General features: G+C 45.3%; 1 protein-coding gene across 4 annotated transcripts in view; it reads right to left on the bottom strand.

The window, feature by feature from the left end:
• Positions 1–2,775: 2,775 nt before the first annotated feature.
• Positions 2,776–16,664, bottom strand: part of SLC1A1 (solute carrier family 1 member 1) — an 805,722-nt gene continuing 791,833 nt past the window's right edge. For 3 of the 4 annotated variants that reach the window (XM_029613486.1, XM_029613471.1, XM_029613480.1), the window contains exon 12: positions 2,776–3,593. In XM_029613486.1, the coding sequence (XP_029469346.1) occupies positions 3,347–3,593 (247 nt within the window). In that variant the 3' untranslated portion in view covers positions 2,776–3,346. The remainder of the gene's footprint in view (positions 3,594–16,664) is intronic. The other variant, XM_029613493.1, reaches the window with a different exon arrangement.

Below are 16,664 nucleotides of genomic sequence, written 5' to 3'. Positions count from 1 at the left end.
TGTAGCTGAATCTCTTTTGCATTAACATCAGCGTTAATGTGCAAACTTTGGATGTGAGAAATCTATGTCCAAACTGAATTTCATGTCATTAATATGGTCTGTTAATGCAAGATAATTAACGCACATTAACAGCCCATGTTATTACACTTTAGTACATTGGCTTTCTAGGAAGGGAATGTTTTATAGAGTGAAGGTACGGCAAAAATGTCACCAACTGATTAATTAAAGGTTGGTAATATGGAATGTTTCTGTGCAGAAGCTGATGATAACCATTTTAATGGCAAAATGTATGATGCCAACCTGAATCCTTAAGTAATACCAAGCTACTATCCAGAGTAAGATGAGTTATTTGGTACTTATAATTTAAGTTTATTTTGTGAGAAAGCATTATGGCAATTGATCTTATAGTGTTTTATATTAGTAAACTGACAATATTAAACATTTTGATTATTGGCAACCAGAATGGCTCACTAAGGGCCTCATTTTTTAAAGTATCGCAGGCCTGCGATACTTTAGAAAATCGCGCTAACGGGGGGGGGCTGAAGCAGGGGGGCGGTCCGGCAGCGATCGCACCGCCGCGGTGCGATCGCTGCCGGCATCGCGCCCAATAACTACACCATAGAAGGTGTAGTTATTGGGCGCGAAATAGAGAGCGAAAAGGGCCTTACCTTTCCGCTCGGCGCGCTGTCCTCGCGGAGTCGGCCCCGGTGACGCCCCGACTCCTCCTCTTCCGGGGCCGACTCCGCCCCGATTTCAGTAGCGCAGGCCTGCGCTACTTTCGCTAGCTAGCGCAGGCTCGCACTAACAGCGCGAGCCTGCAATAGCTTTGGAAAATGAGGCTCTAAGAAAGGATTTAGTGATGCACTGCCCATTTCTTGTCAAGGGGGTCTTGCTAGCTTTGCTGCAGTTGGAAATAGTTTTTGTTAAAACATCTTAACAAGGGGGTGACTGGAGACCCAATGAACTTCCTCCAGCTCATGACTGAATGGATAATTTATAGGGTTTTTTTCAAGTAGAACAGATTTTGAAATCAAACTATATACAGAATCTGTGAATGTCTTCCTGGGTAATATTTAACATAAAGCTCAGTGGAAGCCACTGAACAACTGCTTTGCATTCAGGCTGTAATCATTCATATTGTAGATGGCAAACAATCAATCAAATTGAAAATGTTTTCATTTTTGTAAGATCTTATACTATGCTTTAATTCCATCTGACACAGAGCCAGTCACTCTGATTACTAATGATAGTCATACACTATTTCTTACTTTTGCATAAACTCATTGATGTAGACCCCTTGGTGCTAGTGCACATTATAGATGAATATTGATAGTTCAGAGGCAGCAATCAGAGTGAATGTAAAACATGAAAGGATACTTTTTCACTAAAGTTATGCTCAGACGTAATCTATATCATTGGTGAAATCACAATTTAAATAAGTAAACCCAGTTTACAAAGAATATAAAGTAATGTGGTTGCCATGTTAGTCCACTTCAATATGTATAAGATACACAATCAAGATCTAGGTGATACCTTTCAATTTAATATATTTGTGGCTAGTTTTTGAGAGCTAAACCTCCCTCCATCATAACATTGTCACCTACAGTTTGTTTGTGAACCTCTATTTTTACAAAGAGTTCAGAAAGCAATAAACTCCTTCTTAGATGGATTGGTTAGTAACACGGCTGAGAATAGATTAGTGGGAATCCCAGTTATTGTGTACCAGTAACACCCACTGGTCAAACTCAAGGTGCATGTGCACCAGGTTCTGCAGGGAGAGCCATGTGTGACACCTGGTCAAGGACTGTCACTGCAGTGGTTGAGCTAGATTGAAGATGGGGGGGATTGGGAGGTTGGAGGGGGTTAAAAATGGGGTCCTTCTCAAGTAGTTGCAAATGAAGGCGTGTGAAGATGTAGCCTCTGGAGGGCTGATTCTGATTGAGCTGGAGGTTCACAGGATCTGGAGGAAACTGCAGAACCAAAAAAAGTAGATATCATTCTCATTAAAATGATTCACTGCAGTGAAGAGGAATTTGCTAGTAATTAAAAATGCAGAACGTTCTCTATATAACTCCAATTTATAAAAAAAAAATCTGATTTTGCAGGGATGTCGATTTTTTGTGTTACACTGAAATAATTGGTTCCTTACTTGGCATTCACAAAGAAAGGAAGAAAAAGCCAAAATCAGAATATTCTGACTCTGAACATTGGAATTCCTCTTTTCTAATTTCCACAATGCATAACCTTGCCTTAAAACAACTAACAAACAGGCCAATACAGTACAGTGCACTGTTAGCCGGCATTTGGACGCACGTTTTCGACGCGCTAGCTTTACCCCTTATTCAGTAAGGGGTAATAGTGCGTCGAAAACACGCGTCCAACCCCCCCGAGACTAATAGCACCTGCAACATGCAAATGCATGTTGATGGCCCTATTAGTCATTCCCGCACGATACAGTAAGCAAAATGTGCAGCCAAGCTGCACATTTTACTTTAAGAAATTAGCGCCTACCCAAAGGTAGGCGTTAATTTCTGCCAGCGCCGGGGAAGGCGCTCCTACTTAATAACATGGCGAAATTAAGACGGAGGCCCCAAAGTTAAAAAGTTAAAAATTAAAAAAAAAAAAATTTAAAATGGGCCCACAGGTTGAAAACTGGACGCTCAATTTTGCCGGCGTCCGGTTTCCGAACCCGTGGCTGTCAGTGGGGTTTGTGAACTGACGCTGGCAAAATTGAGCATCGGCTGTCAAACTCGCTGACAGCCGCCGCTTCCGTCAAAAAAGAGGCGCTAGGGATATTAATTAGCGGGCCCTAATTTAAATAAATTAAGTTACTGAATCGCGCGCACAGGAGAGCGGGCGCTCACCCGCTCGGTTTACTGTATCGGCCTGAAAGGGAAAAATCTGGCAATTAACAAACATAGCTATTTTGAATACATTGTTGTTTTGAAAAATAAAGGCAAAAATCAGCTGAGCAGAATTATGTATACGAATTGCAAATTTCGAAAAAAGACATAAAAACACAGAGTTGGGCCTGAGAGGGGAACACAGAATATATTTCACTTTACTGGCTCTGATCTCAATGTTAAAGCTAAAACATGCTCATTCTGAATAGACTTTCCAAAGCCTCATCATTAATTAACAATTATTACATATTTTATAACTTCCACTTTTGTTAAACCTGCCCACATGGAGCAAATGTTGTGGATCCAAATAGTGAACAAAATTTGAACTTTGTGTATCAAATACATTCAAGTTATCAACATTTTTAAAATCATCCTTTAGAACGATGTCACATATAGTAGCACCGTCTTTTAATGCTCCATACTGTCCAAACTCTTATGTGTTTTTAAAATTTTGATGTTTGGGTAAAAGATACAGCATCAGATTTATCTACAGCAAAACCCCCATTAACATAGGATTTCTTAGCATCAGCATTCTCCTCTTTAAGTTCTGCTGGCTCTATAGCAAACGGATTGGCAATGTTGATTTCCGCTTGAGTGCCCATCTGTGCCAGTTCCTTTTGGGAAAGCTTCTCTATAATCCCCGTCCCAAAGGCATCACCAAGGACATTCACCATCGTTCTGAACCGGTCCCTGTAGGGAACAAAAATGTAAGGTTATAAAATCCATGAATGTCCCTACATACTAAGAAAACTCCCTTTTCTATGAATAGTGAATTAATAAGAGCATTTGGTTCCATTTAAACTGAGAATTTTTTAATTTGCTCTTTATCTGAACACACAAAGGTCCTTATTCTGAGGGATATAGTCAGATAACTCAGAAATTATATGGCTAAATTAATATTTGGGAACTTATCTGGCTAAATTTTAGCTGGATATCTTATTATCCAGCAAATATTTAGCCAGATAACTTAAGAGGGCTCTCTGGGGATGTTTCAGGGAGGAGTTACGTTTGCCTCCCTGAAATATCATCACACAGAGCTCTACTAACCAATGTGCTGAGCTGCTATAGCGAGCCAAAGAGGGTCTCTTTGGGAGATCTTGGGGAGATTATGATGATGTTTTTAATAGTTCTTACTGGGTTTTATGGAGTGTATGGGTTCATTGATTTTACCAGTTGTGGGTGATGGGTAGCAGGGTTAAAAGGGAGGAGCACCTTTTAATACTGGGATTGTTAGAGGAGGGAAGGTAGGGGAGGTAATTGGGGAGTTTAAATGCTTAAGTCCTAATTTTTAAAGGGCTATACGCGCAAATACTAGCAGTTCCGCTTGTGGCTGGACCCTGTGCGTGCTGCGCGCATTTTCTAAAGGATCCGGCCACATGCATAACCACCAATATGCACACAAGTGCCGGGTCCTTAAAAAGGGGTAGGTTGGGGGGGGCGTGGTCTGGGCAGGGAAGGACGGAGGCCGGCCAGGACCGCAGCCATTAGCCGCTGTTCTGGGTAAGGGCGCGCCAGCAGCCGCTTGGAGATTACTGCTGCTCCAGAGGAGGAGTAAGTAATAAAATAAAAAGTTTTGGGAAAGGTAGGTTAGGTTTAGGGGTGGGGAGAAGAGGAAAAGGGAGGAAGTTTAGGTAGGGGGGGTAGGGAAGTTCCCTCCCAGTCCGTTCCTTAATTGGAGTGGACTGGGAGGGAACTGGGGAAGCCGGCTGGCACGCACAAGTTGCGCCTGCCTTGGGCAGGCGTAACTTTTGGAACAAAGGTAAGGGGGGGGGGGGGGGTTAGGTAGGGCTGGGGGGCGGCAGAAGGAAAGTTCCCTCCGAGGAATGCTGCGCGACTCGGCACGCACAAGTTGCACAATTGTGCACCCCCTTGCGTGCACCGACCTCGGATTGTATAACATGCACGCGGCTGCGCGCGCATGTTATAAAATTGGGCATAGATTTGTTTGCGCTGGGTTGCGCGAACAAATCTACGCTCGCACGCAGGTTTTAAGATCTGGCCCTTTGTTTATCAAGCCAGAATCTCTTTGATATGCCTTCTCCATGCACTGTTTTTCTGACAGAGATCCACAAAGGGGCATTCTCAACAGCAGTCCCCATGTTATGGAACTCTCTACCTCCTCAGATTCGTGGTATCCAAGAATTCAAGGCTTTTAAGAAGGCAATTAAGACATTTCTTTTTAAAAAAACATTTGATACCTCCCCTAAGGCATTTTTACCTCTGCCAATTGTCTGTTTTGCCTCCTTGATTCACAGCTTCTAAAGCAATTAACCCTACTTTTGAGACTTGAATATATCTCAGCAGATTTTGTCTTCGTATGTCGTTAATGTTTTTATAGCATTTTGTATTCTTATGTATGTAATTTTGTACCTGCCCTGAACTTTTGGAGGGTGTGTGCAACAAATATTATAAATAGAATATAAGATTAAGCTGCAGAATAGAGTGGGTAAGCAGGATGATGGGGTAGCATTTATTTATTCTTTCTTTTAAGAGATTATTTTTAGAATCTGTGCAAGGTTGTGAATGTATTTTAATCAAATTGCATGTAAAGTGCCCTATGGTTATATTATTGGGGTACTGCTCTCCCTACCATTCAGCTGATATTATGGATCAGGTGTTAGAGGTTATTATAACCCTATCTTTGCAATATTTTAATTTTTTAGTTTTGGGTGATTTTAATTTATAGGTAGATTGGGATTGTAATTTGAAAACTAAACATTTCACTTTTATGTTGTTGAATAGTCATTTAGTACAAATAGTTCAAGGACCAACGTATGAGAATGGTCATACTCTTGATTTAATATTTGGTTCTAATGAGGTTAGAGAGAAGAGGAAATAGACATTTTTAGGAATAGACTATTCCTCCTGGTCTGATTATTTTTTGGTATATTTTAATTTTATGTTTTTATAATTCAAGGAAGGATACCCAGGTTCTGGAGGATGAAAAGGCATCTGGTAAGAAAATTGCTATAGAACTATTTGAGGAAAATTTGCAAGCTTTAATGGATGATTATTTAGAGATCTCTCAGAAGTTTACCTTGGAGAGTGGTATTAATGGTTGGTATAGTATGTGTTCTGTCAACAGCAGTGGGTACATGTTTGTGTCTGTATATACTGTACTTAATGGAAATACCTTTTTGTAACCCACGATAAAAACCTGTAAGCCTTGCCTTTAAGGGAGCTTGCCCTTAAAAGAAGTTCCCTTCATCCTTTGCTTTCTCTCACTAGGGAGGGGTCTGTATGCCCTCTCAATCTAGCTTGAGTCTTCTTATGTGCCTTATTGGCTCAAGGGACTGCCCTTCATGTTCCCCCCGTGTCACATGGATCCTAGGTTCGCTACCAATGGATCTCGCCCTCTAGCACCAGCTTGTGGGGACGTTTCCTGTAATCACTCTCCAAGACTGATAGTCAGTCTCAGCCATGCTGCTTCAAAGCTAGAAGTGCCTGTAATACAATTACTTTTTTACATTTCTTCTTACCGCTTTAATTCTAAAGATTAATCAGCTTCAGAATCCTTTGTCTTCTCACCCTGAATCCCAAGAAACTCCATCTTCCTTCTCCTACCTATCTCCAGCTACAAAGATCTCTGCCTGGGGCAAATACTTTGGAATGCAACAATTGCAAGTAATGGAAAATTATCTGTACAATACATAATTTCAAACTTAAAAGATCTTTGCCTGAAGACTGATTGGGAAGAGAAGTTAGCTGTGTGGAAGAGGGAAACCCAGGTATTTCTTACTGAGCCAGCACAGTATGATATCTAAGGCTTATGGGCAGTGTGAACTGGGAAGGGGAAGGAAGGGTAATAAAAAGAAAATTTCACCATTGTTTATGCTGGAGCTGGCAGATTGTAAACATAAGTTGTGTCATCTTGAGAGACAATGGAGAAAAATGGGAAAAGTAGAGGACAGAGTGCAATGTAACAAAATTATTTTAATAAGATTATGGAGGTGAAGAAAACAGATTATTCATGAATTAATAGGAAGTCTGATAATAATCTGAGAGTTATGTTTAAAATGATGTGATCTTTGTTGGGTAAGGAAATAGATATTTTGTTAACATTTGCAAATATCCCAGATTGTGGATGCCTTTTTCCAGGAAAAGGTTCTGCAGCTAAAGCATTTGGTTTTTAGTAATTTGATAGGAAGCACCCAGGGGTTGATTGTTTATATGGAAAGATTAGTAGATATATTAGTTGATGGAGGAGATGTACAGCATGTTTTATTGGGAATGTTTCAGAAAACTTTTCTGTTGGAATGAAAGTGTATTCTTAGTCAAACAAAAACCTATATGCCACTGGATCGATGCCCCACTTATTTGGTTAGGGAATTGCCTAACAATATGTTATTTTGGTTGTTGGAGGTGATAAATCTATCTCTGATAGAGGGGATGGTTCCAGCTATTTTGAAGCATGTAATGGTAACTCCTGTTTTGAAGTGTATTAGTTTGGATCTGGTTAATTGTAATCATTAAAGAACAGTTTCTAATCAACTGTTGATAGCAAAATTAATTGAGAAAATGTAACTAAATGGATATAAAATTTTGGCGACAGCAATGAGATTTTGGATGTAGCTCAAGAAGGCTTTTGGCGGATGTATTACATAGACTGCATTGGTCGCACTGTTAGACAAATTAGTACCTAGGATAGAAAGAGGGGAAACACTGTATTTGATGTTATTAGACCTGTACAGTGCATTTGATCTAGTGGATTGCCGACAATATTATTTTCTCTCTTTTAAAACCAATGGTTTCCCTGCCACGGGTGATGTCTATGATAGAGCATTACGGCAGGCTGTCTGGGTGTAGGGTAAATCCCGAAAAGTCCGAGATCCTTCCAGTGCTTGTTATGAAATTGGGCGGGTTGCACGCACAAATGTATGCCCGCACGTAAGTCTTAAAATCTGGCCCTTACTGAGTACTCACAAAAAAAAAGCGAAGAGAACAAGGATACCATTCTGTGGATTGTGAGCTCACTAAGTCCTGATTTATATGACATTTCTTCATTTTTATTTGTAGTACATAATTTTTTTTCATGCTGACAATTGTGTGTTTTTGGACCCATTTAACATACACAGTAGGGTCTTCCTGTATAGCTCACTTTTGTTTAGCTTGCACAAAAGAAAATTATTACTTACCTGCTAATTTTCGTTCCTGTAGTACCATGGATCAGTCCAGACAGTGGGTTATGTCCCCAATCCAGCAGATGGAGTCAGCACAAGCTTTGAGGGGGCGTATCCATATATACTACTACCCCCTCTGCAGGAGTTCAGTATCGAGTATATCAAAGCCAGAGTAGAAACCCCCGAAGGATCAAGTTTGTGGAAACAGATAATGAAAACAATTGTAACCGCAACAAGTAACTGCAAACATCCTACCAACTTGTAGGGAGCTGTGAAAAACAGCGAAAAGAAACGACTGTGAAGACACAGAACACTGCGAGCAAGAAATAGCGCAGAGCTGAGCAGGATCAAGAACCCAAACGCGGTGGGCGTCTGGACTGATCCATGGTACTACAGGAACGAAAATTAGCAGGTAAGTAATAATTTTCTTTTCCCTGTACGTACCTGGATCAGTCCAGACAGTGGGATGTACCCAAGCTTCCCTAAATCGGGTGGGGTCCTGCGAGGCCTGCTCGGAGAACCTGCTCGCCAAAGTGTCCAGAGACTGAAGAGGCGAGGTGCAGACGATAGTGCCTCGAGAACGTGTGTAACGATTTCCAGGTGGCTGCCCTACAAATTTCCTGCGAGGATACCGAGCGAACCTCCGCCCAGGAAGCCGCCTGAGAACGTGTAGAATGCGCTATGATTCCGGGTGGGGGAGTCCGACCCGACCCAATGTAGGAAGCAGCAATGCCGGCCTTCAGCCATCTGGCAATGGTAGTCTTCGAGGCCTGAGACCCCTTCTTAGGACCGGCCCAGAGTACGAAGAGATGGTCAGAGGTCCGGAACTCATTTGTAGCCTCCAGATAGAGGCGCAGAGTGTGCTTGACATTCAAGAGACGGAGAGACTTCGGCTCTGAGGAAGAGAAGGACGGCAACTCCACCGTCTGGTTCACATGGAATGCAGAAACCACCTTCGGAAGGAAGGAGGGAACGGTGCGAAGCGAAACTCCAGAGTCGGAGAAACGGAGATAGGGCTCTCTACACGACAGAGCCTGCAGCTCCGAGATGCGTCGAGCGGAACAGATGGCCACAAGAAATACAGTCTTGAGAGTGAGATCCTTTATCGTTGCGCTGCGCAGCGGCTCGAACGGTGGTCCCGACAGGGAGCGAAGCACAGGTTAAGACTCCAGGAGGGACAAGGGTCCCGTAACGGAGGACGCATATGCTTGACACCCTTGAGAAAACGAGCAATGTCAGGATACTGTAGAAGAGAGCCCCCATCGCTCAACAGCGAGCCAAGGGCGGCCACCTGAACCCGTAGTGAATTATAGGCGAGTCCTTTTTCACCCCCGCCTGTAGAAACTGAAGGATCTGAGGTACAGAAGCCTTAGCGGGTCTCGTGGCTTGGCTGGTACACCACAGCTCGAACATAGGCCGCCGACGTCGATGTCTTTCGTGCCCGCAATAGCATGGATACTACCGCCTCCGGGTAGCCCCGACGCCGGAGGCGGCGCCTCACAAAAGCCAGGCCGCAAGACAGAAGAGTTCTGCCTGCTCGAAAAATACCGGGCCCTGATGTAGGAGCTGGGGGAGGTGCCCCAGCCTGATTGGCCCGTCGATCACCAGCTGTAGCAGGTCCGCAAACCAGACGAAAACCACGGTCCCCTGATGGCTTTCTATTCTGCGGAGCATCCTGCCCACCAGGGGCCATGGTGGAAAAGCGTAGAGCAGAAGATGTGGCGGCCACGGGAGGACCAGGGCATCCACTCCCTCCGCGCCGCGCTCTCTCCGGCGACTGAAGAAGCGTGGAGCCTTGGCGTTGAGAGCGGACGCCATCAGATCCAAGTGGGGGGCCCCCCACCGATGGACGAGAAGTTGCATCGCTTTGTCGGAGAGAGACCACTCTCCGGGGTCCAGCAGTTGACGACTGAGGAAGTCCGCCTGGACGTTGTCCACACCGGCGATGTGCGAGGCCGCTAGCCGGACGAGATGACGCTCCGCCCATTGCATCAGCAGCGCCGCCTTGAGCGCGACCTGCGGGCTGCGCGTGCCTCCTTGTCGGTTGATGTAGGCCACGGTGGTAGCGTTGTCCGATAGGATTCTGACTTCCCGGTTCCGAAGAAGTGGGAGGAAATGTCGCAGAGCTAGCCGGACCGCTCTGGTTTCCAGACGGTTGATTGACCACTTCGCCTCCACCGTGGACCACGTCCCCTGCGTGGCGCTTCGATTGCAGACTGCACCCCAGCCTGCTAGACTGGCATCGGTGGTCACCACCACCCAATTTGGTAGATCGAGGGACACGCCACGGGCCAGGTTCGGCGGATCCAACCACCAGCCCAGCCTGTCCCTGGCATTCTGCGGGAGCGGGAGAATCATCTGGTAGTCCTGCGATACTGGTTTCCAACGGGAGAGGAGTGCCCACTGTAAGGTCCTGATGTGCGCAAAAGCCCAAGGTACAAGGTCGATGGTGGACCCCATCACTCCCAGGAGTTGCAGGTAGTCCCAGGAGGTGGGCTCTGGTAACGCAGAGAACCGTCGTGTGTGATCCCGCAAGGATTGAGCTTTGTCCTGGCGCAGAAAAACTTTGCCCAGTAGGGTTTCGAAGGTCGCCCCCAAAAAAACCCAAGCGTTGCGAGGGCATGAGGGAGCTCTTGGAGAAGTTCACTACCCATCCCAGGGAATGTAGAAACCGTACTACTCGAGTCACCGCTGAGCGTCCATGATCAAATGACTTCGCCCAGAGGAGCCAATCGTCCAGATAAGGATGAACCAGGATGCCCTCCTTCCGGAGAGCTGCCGCCACGACTACCATGATCTTGGTGAAGGTGCGCAGTGCCATCGCCAATCCGAACGGGAGAGCCGTGAACTGAAAATGCTGGTCCAGAATTTTGAAACGAAGGAAACGGTGGTGGTCCGGGCGGATGGGAATGTGCAGGTAGGCCTCCGTTAAGTCCAGGGAGGAGAGGAACTCCCCCCGATGCACCGCCGCAATCACTGACCGGAGCGTTTCCATGCGGAACCGGACGACTCGAAGGGATTTGTTGACTTCCTTGAGGTCTAGGATAGGCCGGAAGGAACCGTCCTTCTTTGGTACGACGAAATAGATGGAATAGTGGCCCGAGCCCACCTCTCCGAAGGGCACGGGCGCAATAGCGCCTATCTCCCGGAGTCTGTCCAGAGTCAGCAGCACCGCTCCTCTCTTGAGGTCCGAGCCACAGGGGGAAAAGATGAACCTTCCCTGCGGGGGGCGGACAAATTCCAATGCGTAGCCGTGTTTTATGGTATCCAGGACCCACTGGTCCGAGGTGATCCGTGCCCACTCCGCGTAGAAATACGTTAGTCGGTCCCCAATCCTGGGGACAGGGGAGTGGGCGAGACTGGCATCATTGTGAAGACTTGGTATAGGGGTTCCCGGTTCCGGGAGTAGTGCGTGCGGGCCGACGCCCGCGAAAGGAGCGCGACCAGGGCTGAGACCTGGGGGCGGATGACCGGGAGCCCGCCTGTCTGTATCCCCTGTAGCGCCGTTGCGCTCTGGCTCTGGTCCGAGAAGAAGAAAATGCTCTGGATGGTCGAAACCTATCCTCCGGCAGCCGATGAACAGTGTTCTCCCCCAGGGACTTGATGATCTGGTCCAAATCCTCCCCGAAGAGGAACTTGCCCCTGAAGGGAAGAGAGCCCAGATTCGACTTAGAGGACGTATCAGCTGCCCAATTGCGTAGCCACAGTAGTCGTCGTGCTGCCACTACCGAAACCATGGATCTTGCGAGGACCCGAAAAAGGTCGTACGAGGCGTCCGCCCCATACGCCACTGCGGCTTCTAGCCGATCTGCCTGGGCAGCCTCATCAGACGGCAGGTTCTGAGACGTGAGGGGTGAGACCTCGAAAACCCGCTTAAGGAAAACTTCCAACTTACGATCCTGTGTGTCCCGCAACGCCGCACCTCCCGTCACTGGGATAGTCGTCCTCTTCGTGACCGCCGACACTGCGGAGTCCACCTTTGGGACCTTGATGAGGTCCAGAAATCTTCGGGGAGCGGGTACAGCTTTTCCATAGCCCGGCTGCTCTTCAGGGAGGCCTCCAGGGTGTCCCATTCCCTGGTGAGAAGTTGTAAAAAACGAGTCATGAATGGGAAAAGCCCGAGCCCTCGGCTGGAGTGCCGCCAGGACAGGATCTCCCTTCCTTGAAGAAGTGACGACAGCGGGAGCTACTGGGGCAGGCGGGTCTGGTGGCGGGTCCAAATCTAATTCTTGGATGATCTGCGGGATGAGGTCGTCCAGCTCTTCCCTCTGGAAGAGGCGTAGGGTACGCGGATCATCCCCCTCCTGCGTGCCGTCCCCTTGTCCCCCGTCCGGGAGGTCAAGTCCATGTCCCGCTGGGTCTGGCACCGCCCCCACTGCCGCGGGCGTGGATTGGACCCGGGTAGGGAGGCCCCCACTCCCGGAGGGTCGGGGGGGGGGGGGCCGGCGTCGAGGGCGACATCCGAGGGATCTTAGGAGGGGGGGGGTCCCACAGGTGCTTCCAGCCCCTGCAGATAAGCGGTATGCATGAGCAGGATAAACTCCGGAGAGAACCCCGGCCTGCTCGGGTGCGCTTCGGGGGCGGCGTGGTTCCTGCTCCCTGGCTCTGGGTGCTTGGTTCCTGCACCAAAATCGGGGGAACACCCCCGCTGGTAGAGTCCTCCAGGGATCCGTTCTCCCTCGTGGCCTGCGCCTCAGGGCGCTCAGAATGTAAAATGGCCGCCGTTCCCGCCAAAAATGGCGGAGTGGCCGGCCTGCGCCGCCCGGGCAAAAAAGAGAAATCAGTCAGGGACTGTGAGGTACCTTCCCCCCCGGGAAGGCATCGTGCACAGATGCCCTCCCGGGAAATCCGGGACCCCGGGTCTCCGCAGGCCGCACAGCGGGACGGCCGCGGCATCGGGATCGCTGTAGGAGAAAAGAAAAAGCCACGGGGGGGGGGGGGGGGGGGGGGGGCACGCGCACAAAAGCGCCGCTGCGGGGGGGCCCAGTCGGCCCGCACTGCCCGCTGTCCGAAAATAGAGGAGGGTGCCGCGGGGGGGGCCTTCCCGGCCACACGACCCGCCCCAGACATCTTTCCCTAAATGGCTCAGCAGCCCATGAGGAGCTGTAAAATGGCCGCGGATGAGGGAGTAAAGAGCGAAGAGGCCGGCTCCACCGGCTTTCACAGGCACCGGGGGCTGAGCTGTGAAGGAAAAAACTACAAAGGAAAAACAAACTTACCCCTGGCTGCAACAAGAAATAAACAGCAAGGCCGCAGAGAAGAGACAAGGAAGATAAGCCACTCCCCAGAAGTTGAAAGAACTCTGCCTTTTTTTTTTTTTTTTAACTTAATACAAACTTGATACAAACTTGATCCACAGAAAAAGACAACAACAAGCCATAATCAAGCAAGAAAGTGAAGAAAAAGGAAAAGGAGGGGAAGCCTGATTCCCCTACTCGCATCTGCTGGAGTCAGAAGATACTGAACTCCTGCAGAGGGGGTAGTAGTATATATGGATACGCCCCCTCAAAGCTTGTGCTGACTCCATCTGCTGGATTGGGGACATAACCCACTGTCTGGACTGATCCAGGTACGTACAGGGAAGAGGACTTTAACATGTGCACTAAAGTTTACTGCATAGGCTCCTATCTATGCATAATACTAGGTTCCACATCAAGAGATACCACATAGGACAAGAATGTTGAGACAATACAAAGATATTCTCAGCTGTGTGCAGCAGTGGTAAAAAATGCAAATCAAATGTTAGGAATTAATCAGAAAGGAATGCAGAATAAATCCTGAGAATATCATAATGCCTCTATGTAAATCCAAGGCACTCCATCTCAAGAAAGATAAAGCAGCTCTAGAAAGGGCACAAAGGCAATAAAATAATAAAGGGGATGGTATGGTTCCTTTATGAAAAAAGTTAAATAGGTTTGGACTCTTCAGCTTGGAAAACAGACAATTGATAGGGGAATATAATAAAGATTTATAAAGTCATGAATAGTGTGGAACAGGTTAATAGGGAAAAGTTATTTATGCTTTTAAATAGTACTATGAAGCTAAGTGGTAGCAGATTTAACTTATTTACGCAAATATTTTTTCAGTCAGCACACAATTAAATTGTGGATTTGTTGCTGCACAATGGGGTAAATTTTCAAAACATAAACAGGCAGATATTAAAAGCGTTGCTTGTGCAAAAATTCCCACATATGAGTGTATATGGGCCATGTGCGAGCAACGCGGATTTTGAAAAGCCAGAAAGTGCGCTCATATGTACCTGTGCATGTGAGATTTAAGGGGGCGGGAAAAGGGGCAAGGCATGGGCATTCGGGGAAGAGCCAACACTTACACGTGTAACTCCATATTTTAAAACCATAAACTGCAGTGCGCGTATACTAGATATCCACGTAACTTTACTGTTGCTCCTACTGAGAAATTCTGTAGATCATGTTTTAGGGCTTATAGACAGGGTGAGGAGTCCAGGTCAATTGGGCATGCTGAAGAACCAGAGGGCTCTGAATGATATTAACTAGACAAACTTGTGGACTAATTGGAAAACTGGGAATGTGCCTCACGCAAGCATGTTTTAAAATCCGCTGACATTTGCGCGTAAAAGCTGACACAGTCCTATGGAAGTCACAAGCGTGCTAGCTGTGCGAATTAGAAGCATATTTGTGCACGATTGGTGTATTTTAAAACATACATGCGCAAATGCAAACACAATTTAAAATTCCAGCATTATTTATTTATTTAAGGGTTTTTATATACTGCGGCACGTTAGCAAACATCACCTCGGTTTACAATGAAACATTAAATTAGCAAAAAGCTTTACAATCCAAACAATTATGTAATGATACATAGCTGATAATGTTGAAACTATAACATAATTAATATCAACTAAATTCCGCAGGGGCGCATAAGGCTAGAGGATCAAGAGCAACAGTACAAAATTAACAGTCCAAATATTTACAATTTGGGAATATAGAACAACAAATGTAGATTTCTTGAGAGTCAGAATTAATTGACAGATAAGTTACAATATTAAGAATATTGCAAGTATAAAGGTCATAAAGGTGTGCTTAGCGTTACTGAATAGTAACTGATTGGTATAGATAGATAATATTGTATAAATGGAATATTAAATATTTTTATCTTAAGGGAAGTGTTCATAGATTGTAGGCTTGTTTAAACAGCCATGTTTTCAGGTTCTGTTTAAATTTCTTGTGGCAAGGTTCCTGGCGCAGATCTTCACTCATGCACCGATATAATGTGTATGGGTGCACACATTCTCATTTTAAAATTACCATCAAAGTGCGTAAAAATGCACGTAAGATTCTATTTTAGAAGATACATGCATAGATTTGCCAACTTAAACTCACGTATGTTGAGGAGTAGAGATACGCATATTTTATAAAACATGTGCCTATCATATGTGTGGGTTATAAAATACTAGCGTAGATCTGCTTGTGGCCATATATAAATGTATATGCAGCTGTGCAGATTTGAAAGTTATTCTCCCTGTATTCAAGGTAAGTAGTATAGCTGGGTTTAAAAAAAGTTTGGACAAGTTTCTGGAGGAGAGGTCCCATATCAACTATTTACATGGGGTTCACCATATCTAGGAATGAGCAACAAGGAATGATCTACCTATTAAAATCTGTTGGGTGCTTCCTAGTGACTTTGATTGCCCACTGTCGGAGACAGTGGGCAACCAAGCATGGCATGTCTTGTATACTTATTAATAATCTTAAAGTAGTTATAAATGAGAAGCTTTTTAAAATGTACTAGTGATATAAATTGCTAAAACAGTGGAAATATCGAAGAGTAGAGATAAACTGTGAGAAGACCTGGATAGATTAAGATACTGGGTTGAATACTGGGAAACAGAGATTAAATATAGGAAATATAAAGTTATACATCATTAGACAAAGCATACCCTATATAAAATCAAAGTAGTAAAAAAAAAAAAAAAAAAAAAATCATACAGTTGTGTACCCCTGGTTAAATTGTATGTTTCAATGAATTTGTAAGTAAACAAAAGATGATAGAACCTTTACGTAGTAAAAAGTTAAACACATCATCTTTCTGCAATTTTTAGTTCAAAATTACTATTTTAACAGATTAAAAATAATAAACAGTGAAAATGCACATGCAAAAGTTGGGGGCACCCTTCCGGTTGATTCATTAGTACTTAAAAAAAAAAAGTTATTAATAAGACCCCAAAAGTTAATTGACTCATTAGGCCTTCAATTAGTCATGCAAACACAATTCTATAGTTGAACAAATACTCTGACCTTTCTAACCTCTCAGGTTGTGATTGTCTACTTTCAATAACCATGGGTTCCTCTAAGCAACTGTCTGAGAATTTGAAAATGTAGATACTGTACTGTAATTCACTCTTACAAAAGCAGGGGAAGGCGATACAAAAATCTATACACACTTTCAGCTAGCAATTTCAATTATCAGAAACATTGTTAAGAAATGGAAGTTACAGTATCTTGAGTAGTTGTGGCTTAATTTTTTTTTTCATCTGTCAAAATCACTTTGTTCCAAAAGGTTTCAGGCTTATCACGGTTTTGTTTTGAATAATTCATATGACGACTTTTGTGATGCAGTGACAGAAAGCAGAGTTGCTTACCTGTAACAGGTGTTCTCACAG

This window comes from Rhinatrema bivittatum, chromosome 1, assembly GCF_901001135.1.
Source record: "Rhinatrema bivittatum chromosome 1, aRhiBiv1.1, whole genome shotgun sequence".
Taxonomy (NCBI): Eukaryota; Metazoa; Chordata; class Amphibia; order Gymnophiona; family Rhinatrematidae; genus Rhinatrema; species Rhinatrema bivittatum.
Note: the sequence above shows the minus strand (reverse complement) of the source record. Positions and strands in the feature narration are given on the sequence as shown.